Here is an 8805-nt window from a genome sequence, read left to right on the forward strand (position 1 = left end):
TGGTGTTGGTTCTTTTGTGGTACTGAAGTGTGGTGGTGTTGGTTCTTTTGTGGCACTGGAGTGTGGTGGTGTTGGTTCTTTTGTGGCACTGGAGTGTGGTGGTGTTGGTTCTTTTGTGGCACTGGAGTGTGGTGGTGTTGGTTCTTTTGTGGCACTGGAGTGTGGTGGTGTTGGTTCTTTTGTGGTACTGAAGTGTGGTGGTGTTGGTTCTTTTGTGGTACTGAAGTGTGGTGGTGTTGGTTCTTTTGTGGTACTGAAGTGTGGTGGTGTTGGTTCTTTTGTGGCACTGAAGTGTGGTGGTGTTGGTTCTTTTGTGGTACTGAAGTGTGGTGGTGTTGGTTCTTTTGTGGTACTGAAGTGTGGTGGTGTTGGTTCTTTTGTGGTACTGAAGTGTGGTGGTGTTGGTTCTTTTGTGGTACTGAAGTGTGGTGGTGTTGGTTCTTTTGTGGTACTGAAGTGTGGTGGTGTTGGTTCTTTTGTGGTACTGAAGTGTGGTGGTGTTGGTTCTTTTGTGGTACTGAAGTGTGGTGGTGTTGGTTCTTTTGTGGCACTGGAGTGTGGTGGTGTTGGTTCTTTTGTGGTACTGAAGTGTGGTGGTGTTGGTTCTTTTGTGGTACTGAAGTGTGGTGGTGTTGGTTCTTTTGTGGTACTGAAGTGTGGTGGTGTTGGTTCTTTTGTGGTACTGAAGTGTGGTGGTGTGGGTTCTTTTGTGGTACTGAAGTGTGGTGGAGTTGGTTCTTTTGTGGTACTGGAGTGTGGTGGTGTTGGTTCTTTTGTGGTACTGAAGTGTGGTGGTGTTGGTTCTTTTGTGGTACTGAAGTGTGGTGGTGTTGGTTCTTTTGTGGTACTGGAGTGTGGTGGAGCGATACTGTTGAGAAGAATTAGTAGTTTGATACTGCTGAAATAGTATAACCTTGTTATAATGTGTTTTTAGATGGTTAGAATGCCTAAATGATTATCAAATGAGCTGAAATTGGCACAAAAGGTTTAATATCTTTGAAGCACCACAGCTTCCACCACCAAACAATGAATTTCTACATTAATAAAATATGTACCTAAGGATATAACACACTTTCTCCCCTCTCCATAAAGAGGACATTTGCTATGTCTTAAATAACCAGTATTTGAAATTACATTTATATATAAATAGTTTGTCACATATATTGGTTTTAAAGTCAAAACTCTGATTCCTTCAACTAATCACACTAACTGTTCCTTGTTAGACAATAGCTGAAAACCTTCCAAAATGAGGTACTTGATTAGAGGAAATCGGGAGGAGATTAAATGATTCGAGAATAATTAAGACTGGAATACAATCGATTCTTCCAACTGTGTTCAACACCCCATTAACTATTTCCTCTCTCTCTCCCTCACTCATTAGCGAACTCTTTACTTTGCACAAATCACAAGATAATTCATTCTCCCCAGGGCGTGGGTGGGGAGAGGGGAGGGCCTCAGGGGGATTTGCTTTGTCTGTGATAGTGATTTAGGGCGAGTGTGTGTGTGTGTGTGTGTGTGTGTGTGTGTGTGTGTGTGTGTGTGTGTGTGTGTGTGTGTGTGTGTGTGTGTGTGTGTGTGTGTGTGTGTGTGTGTGTGTGTTTATGTGTGTGTGTGTGTGTGTGCTCACCTACTACTCTTCTAGTTGTGCTTGCGGGGATTGAACTTTGTCTCTTTGTTCCCGCTTCTCAATTGTCAATCAACTGGTGTACAGATTCCTGAGCCTACTGGGCTCTATCATATCTACATATGAAAGTGTGTGTATGTGTGCGTGTGTGTGTGTGTGTGTGTGTGTGTGTGTGTGTGTGTGTGTGTGTGTGTGTGTGTGTGTGTGTGTGTGTGTGTGTGTGTGTGAGTGTGTGTTTGTAGGTTTGCACTTCCTTACCTATTTGAATCCACGGAAAGAGAGATTCAGCTCTAGAACCCCGCCTTAAAACTTTCGTTTCTTATTCATTTTTATTACTCACAATTTTCTACACTTCTATCACACATGCTGTTGAAGATACGAATGACCAATGCCTCACCACCTCTCGTTCAAACTCATTCCACTTGTCAACCACCCTCACTTCATATGAGTATTTCCTTGTGCATCTGTTTAAATATATGTGTGCCTTTGCCTCACATATTCGACGAGCCAAAACACTGCCATCAAAAATATTGCCATAAAATCACTGCAATCAATAAAAGGTGCCATATTAAAGTATCACTTTAACTGTGAGATTAAAGTCCTCCCGGAATCCATTTCACTATTAATTAACTAACCGCCAAGATTATATAACTAGACTGACGTAGTTGGTTCAAGTTATACTCCCAATCATCTCACGAAATCCCCAATCGTCTCCGTACACGAGATGCTCTTTACAAAACACGTTTGAGAAACAATTTATGATTCCTGCTGCAGGCCGCAATGCAGAAGTGCTTACAGTCAGGTGTGCTCGGGTTTAGTACTTTCGTACCAAAAGTACTCGGTACTTTTGTTGTTTTAATGCGTAAGTGTGTACTCAAGATGTACTTACCAAGATGTACTCACCAAGATGTGCTTACGGGATTCACCTCGGCTTTTAGACTCGTTTATCAAAAATTTTTAGTTTAATGTAATGACTTATTTAGTTTTTCAAATCATTTTTTGCTTTTCAAACTGTGTGTTAAGTTGGTTTCATCCACTACTAACCTATTTGAGTTATTGATAACAGTAACAATGAAGGAATTTTTATCTGATATCTCTGTTAATAGTTTATGTATAATTTCCAACTCGTTCTGCTGTTTCTTGGATAGATCAATGCTTGTTTTCCTACCTTGTAAAATTCCCAGAGTCTTAAATGGTGTGATGAAACCCACATCACACTTCTTATAGTGTGTTCAGCACAAATGTTCTCGTCTATCCTGTTCCAGAGCTTGTTCCTAGCTCATGAACAAGTCTTGTTGCATGTCTTTAAACCTTTTTTAATTTTGCCTTGTGATGTTTCTAGTTAGATTTTTATGGCTGGATATTTAAAAGTGGGTCTCACGTAGGTTGATTATTTGACCCGGTAGGCTAGTTTGTCCTTGTTGGGATGGAGTTGGATTCTTGATGCTCAGTTGGAGGCAAATAATGGGTGGGTAGGAGGGGGAGACTTGTATAGTTGGGCTAGGACGTTGCTGGATATTTGGTTTGTTTTCTTTGGAGAAGATTTTGGGGGTTCTCTGAGTTCTTCGGTTTTAAATTATACTGCGGTTTGCTGGCATTGACTGCGTCCTTGTATTTTGCCTCTCACCACCCTCCAGCTGTTTGCTCTCCTCTCATAACCTCTCCCTGCCTATTTAGGTAGGTAGGTTCTCCCCAACCTATTTTCTTTATTGCTATATATACAGATTTACCTCTATATCATGTCTTTTTCCCAGTAAATCCAGTAAAGTTCAGTTGTTTAACTGAGAACTCTTTTGTGTCTCATTAGAATACTCGGCGCTAATTCATTTGTAAATACCAACTTCAGTGGTCTGATTCTTCTGTTTTATCGTGCTGATATGAACCTAGCCTGTATTCTTGCCCCATCTCTGACTCTCTCATTCTTCGAGACGTTACTCTCTCAATATACACGATCAGGAGTAATTTTCTCTGTTACTTCAGTACCTGAATGATATGATTCGTCTATTTTCGAACCATCCGCGTTATCTACTCTATTACTCTTTTTGAGTTTGCTCTTTGAAGAGCATCAACAACCATTTTTTTTATTTATTACATATAGGGTTCTGGGATTGGATCCACGTGTACAAATCCTAGGATTATGACCTTTCAGTTTTGGCTGTTTGTTCTGTTTGATTGAATGCGTGGATGAGCGTGTGTTTGTATTTCTGTGTTTTTGCATGTTTATTTGTATGTTGGTTTCTTTTGTTTTGCTTTGGTGAATATTGAGCATATTATCCAGAGCGGATCTGGCAAGATCTGTCAAGCTCTGTCAAAATATTTTCCGTTTCAGCCTTATTCGATGAATCATCAATCGTGTTTGCTTGTTCAGGTTTAGAAAACTCGTTCGGGAAGTATACAGATTAGCTGCTTCTAATTGCTATTACTGGGTACTTTCCTCTCTTGCCTTGTTACGTGCTTCCTTCTCACTACTGGAACACAGTGAAGGAGTTTTTTGCACCTTCATGTATGTAACCTATGGAATAAATTTATATCAGACGTATTAAAGAAATGCTCATACAATAATTGATTGGTCAATATATTCTGTGCCCACAAAATATTTTCTGATCATGTTTTCTATCTTCTTCCACCACTTTCATATCTTTTTAAGATTTTAATAACACCACACACACCACACAAACTCGTTCCATCACTTAATTTTTCTCCAACAAAGCCTTCCTGAAAATCTCCGTATACTTTCTCGTTCTGCTCTCCCGGACATAACCTCCACATCTCGAACCTCTTTTATCAAAAGAGTTCCCAATTACCTAATCTGTTCGCCAAGTCTTATCAAGGGACGCCAATTAACACTCCATTAGTGCCTATTCTTGGTTCAATTGGCTTTTTAAATTAGTTTTGTCTTGCAATTAAGATTAAATTAAATTTCAGAGATCTAAGATTAAAGACAACTAGAGGAAGATTAATATATAAATGTGTGTTGTGTGTATGTCTGTCTGTGTGTATGTGTATGTATGTGTGTGTGTGTGTGTAGAAAGTGATACAGATTAGGAGAGAAAGTGAGGGGAAAACTAGTACAAAACCAGGCAGAAAGGGAAAGGATTGGACCCCCATATACATGGCTCGCTGTAAATCACAATGCATTCACAATATCACCTTAACACACTGCTTACATGAACCGTAATTATTGGCATTCCCCTCACCCTTCCTACTTCTCCCCAGCTCCCCCCCTTCTCTCATTCCTTACCTTACCTTTTTTGCAGTTCTTTCTTCTCCTTTCTCTCCCATATTTGTAGATCTATTTATGAAACCTTCTACCGTTCTCCTCTACAGTTTCTTATCTGTTTCTACCTACTTTCTGGTAACACACACACACACACACACACACACACACACACACTACTAACACACACACACACACACACACATAATACAAACACAAATATGTCACCTCATTAGCAAGTTTGAATGGATCTCGACTATTAATCATGGGAGACTTCAATCTTGGTAAGAATGATTGAGAGAACGATGAACCCCATTGAGGGCTTTAGCACATGACATGAAAACTAATGGAAACCTCAGAACAAAAAAACATTCCTTTGCCAAAATGGTAAAGCACCCACAAAAATGTATAATGCAGCTATACATAACAACATATTTACTTTGAATAAAGCATAATTGGAGATTGCTTTGAATGCTCATCCCAGGAAATGAGTGATTACTGAGTACTGTCATTCGAGCATGTCACTAATTAGTAGTAACTAATTACGGGCAAGAGACCAGAGGATTACGGGCAGAAATAACTAACTGAAGAAAAGAATATTAGGAGATATTAATTTAAATAATTTCTAAAGCTCAGATGGCAGACCAATTAAGACATAAAGCACTTCCACATTCACTAAGGTTAGAAAGCAATCACCATGCTTGCTAATGGCAGGACGGAGGATAACGAGTGACAGGATTAAACCATGTTGACCAATCCACACACTAGAAAGTGAAGGGACGACGACGTTTCGGTCCGTCCTGGACCATTCTCAAGTCGATTGTGATTAAACAGGATTAAACAGGATTAACCCTCCAGGATTAAACCACAGTTTATTCTAGTGCGTAAGGATTGAAAGCACGAAGTAACATTCACAGGACGGTAGGGATAATTTATATTCAGGCGATGAGTCACAATAACGTGGCTGAAGTATGTTGACCAGACCACACACTAGAAATTGAAGGGACGACGACGTTTCGGTCCGTCCTGGACCATTCTCAAGTCGATTGTTGTGACAACAATCGACTTGAGAATGGTCCAGGACGGACCGAAACGTCGTCGTCCCTTCAATTTCTAGTGTGTGGTCTGGTCAACATAATTTATATTATTTTTAATTTAGCGACGGCCTAAATCGAAGACTCAGAACTGAACTTTAAAGATGGCATTAATTAATATATAAGCAAAAGAGTGTGGCTTTTAAGTACCCTGGGGACTGTAGCTGAGTGGACAGCGCTTGGGATTCGTAGTTCTAAGGTACCGGGTTCGATCCCCGGTGGAGGCGGAAATATTAGGCAGAGTTTTTTTTCACCCTGATGCATCTGTTCATCTAGCAGTAAATAGGTATTGGGAGTTAGGCAGCTGCTATGTGCTGCTTCCTGGGTGTAACAAAAAAAGAGGCCTGGTCAAGGACCGGGCCGTGGGGACGCTAAGCCCCGAAATTAAGATAGATAACTCAAGATAACCAAGATATCTCAAGATAACCTTAAGAAAATAACCCGATAATTACCTCATCCCTTTAGCAACGCACGTAAAAAAGATATATTACAAATTAACCTAACCTAGCAGTAAATAGGTACCTGGGAGTTAGTGAGCTGTCACGGGCTGCTTCCTGGGGGTGGAGGCCTGGTCGAGGACCGGGCCGCGGGGACACTAAAGCCCCGAAATCATCTCAAGATAACCTCAAGATAAGATAACCTAACCGAACCTAACCAGATCTTGAAAAAGCTCCAAATGTGATTTTAAAACCTGCATTCGAACCCATTAGAAAATGGTTTTAAAACCCTCAAAACACAGCTCAAACAACGAAAACTCAAAAGGGGAAAGGATTAACTCCAGATACTTATTTCACTTCTGTTTTGAACCGTAATTACCATTACCAACACAACTAGGGGGGGCCACTCCACTCCCCAGGTCTTGTAACCCTGTCATTAGCTGTGTCCAAGCGAGTCTGGTCATATGAAAGGAAAGTTTAAATTTCGTTAATTCCGAACTTTCACGTTGGAGGCTAATCAAGGTAAAAGCCCAGGTGTGTGCAGAAAGCTATCGGTAATTACCCCTGAAGAGAATTTGGGAATCCTGGGAATTGAAATGTGTGTGTGTGTGTGTGTGGAGGGAGGGAGTGAGGGTGATGGTTGGAGATGGGGGGAGGTATTGGAGGTTAAGATGGGTTGAAAGGGAAGATAGGGCTCTTTCTCTCTCTCTCAACAGGAGAGGGAGAGAGAGAGAGCCTCTTCTCCTTCAGTGGAGAGTGCTTTCTCCCAGAGAAAGAAAGATCACTGATGTGTAGATCAGTGCTTTCTCCCAGAGAAAGCACTGATCTACACATCACCACCCAGAGAAAACACTAATCCACACATCACTAACCCAGAGAAAATACTAATCCACACATCACTAACCCAGAGAAAATACTAATCCACACATCACTAACCCAGAGAAAGCACTAATCCACACATCACTAACCCAGAGAAAGCACTAATCCACACATCACTAACCCAGAGAAAGCACTAATCTACACATCACCACCCAGAGAAAGCACTAATCCACACATCACTAACCCAGAGAAAGCACTAATCCACACATCACTAACCCAGAGAAAGCACTAATCCACACATCACTAACCCAGAGAAAGCACTAATCCACACATCACTAACCCAGAGAAAGCACTAATCCACACATCACTAACCCAGAGAAAGCACTAATCCACACATCACTAACCCAGAGAAAGCACTAATCCACACATCACTAACCCAGAGAAAGCACTAATCCACACATCACTAACCCAGAGAAAGCACTAATCCACACATCACTAACCCAGAGAAAACACTAATCCACACATCACTAACCCAGAGAAAACACTAATCCACACATCACTAACCCAGAGAAAGCACTAATCCACACATCACTAACCCAGAGAAAGCACTAATCCACACATCACTAACCCAGAGAAAACACTAATCCACACATCACTAACCCAGAGAAAGCACTAATCCACACATCACTAACCCAGAGAAAGCACTAATCCACACATCACTAACCCAGAGAAAGCACTATATATGGATTGAACCGCTATTCAATCCATCTACATACATACAATATATTCAAACATTTTTTGCTACAATGTTTTCTTACAAAATTTAGTTACGGAATTTTGTTCATAATTTTTCCCTGCAGTTTGGCAGTCATCAGTCAACCGGTTGGAAAGCTAAGATAAAAGTGTTCGGGTTTGAAAATAAACGAATTGATGGGGAATTCGAACATTCATTTTTCATTTACGGACGGCACCCATGGGTGCGATTTGCAATAATATTTATTGGTGCGGTTAAAATGTGATAGATTGTTTTTGGGGCAATAGTGAAGAAATTACTCTCTATCTGTTAGAGATAATGTTTGCTAGATCGAGGTTGTGGGGCCAGATGTATTGGGCTAGCTTCACTAAACTCAACACAGTGGCTGATTTTCATCCAGGAGTGACTATAGACAGGTCAGGGGTCAAGCTCCTTGTCTCCAAACCCCTCTCCGTTTTCCATAAAAGGGCAAACTACACTACACACAGAGATCACACTAACGTGATGCATCAAATGAACAAATCCACAAGGGCCGTGACGAGGATTCGAACCCGAATTTTACCCTGTCGTAGCTCAGTCGATTAAGGCAGTGTCTGGGATGCTCCCGGACGCACGTTCGAATCCTCGTCACAGCCCTTGTGGATTTGTTCAAACTACACTAATTTCTAATCTAACTACCAGACTTCACACTAAGATTCCTTTACCATAATTTGTATCTACGTAATCAAATAGTTTCTCTTATGTAGTTTATAGTCAGTTAAGTAACTGGCATTACGCGAGTGATTCAGTTGCATTATGTAAACGGGAATGAGTTTTCTTAACGATCGTAAGTGTTTGGGGAATGTTGTGTTTGCTGAGTG

General features: G+C 40.9%; 1 protein-coding gene across 1 annotated transcript in view; it reads right to left on the bottom strand.

Annotated features, from left to right (window-relative positions):
* LOC138357199 (proteoglycan 4-like) overlaps positions 1–4906 on the bottom strand; it is a 5458-nt gene extending 552 nt beyond the window's left edge. The window contains exons 1-3 of the mRNA XM_069313850.1: positions 4871–4906; positions 4048–4136; positions 1–868 (exon numbers count right to left, since the gene is read on the bottom strand). The exon at positions 1–868 is cut by the window's left edge and continues 552 nt beyond it. Of these exons, the coding sequence (XP_069169951.1) occupies positions 1–868; positions 4048–4136; positions 4871–4906 (993 nt within the window). The remainder of the gene's footprint in view (positions 869–4047; positions 4137–4870) is intronic.
* Positions 4907–8805: the final 3899 nt, after the last annotated feature.

Source organism: Procambarus clarkii, chromosome 76, assembly GCF_040958095.1.
Source record: "Procambarus clarkii isolate CNS0578487 chromosome 76, FALCON_Pclarkii_2.0, whole genome shotgun sequence".
NCBI classification, from domain to species: domain Eukaryota; kingdom Metazoa; phylum Arthropoda; class Malacostraca; order Decapoda; family Cambaridae; genus Procambarus; species Procambarus clarkii.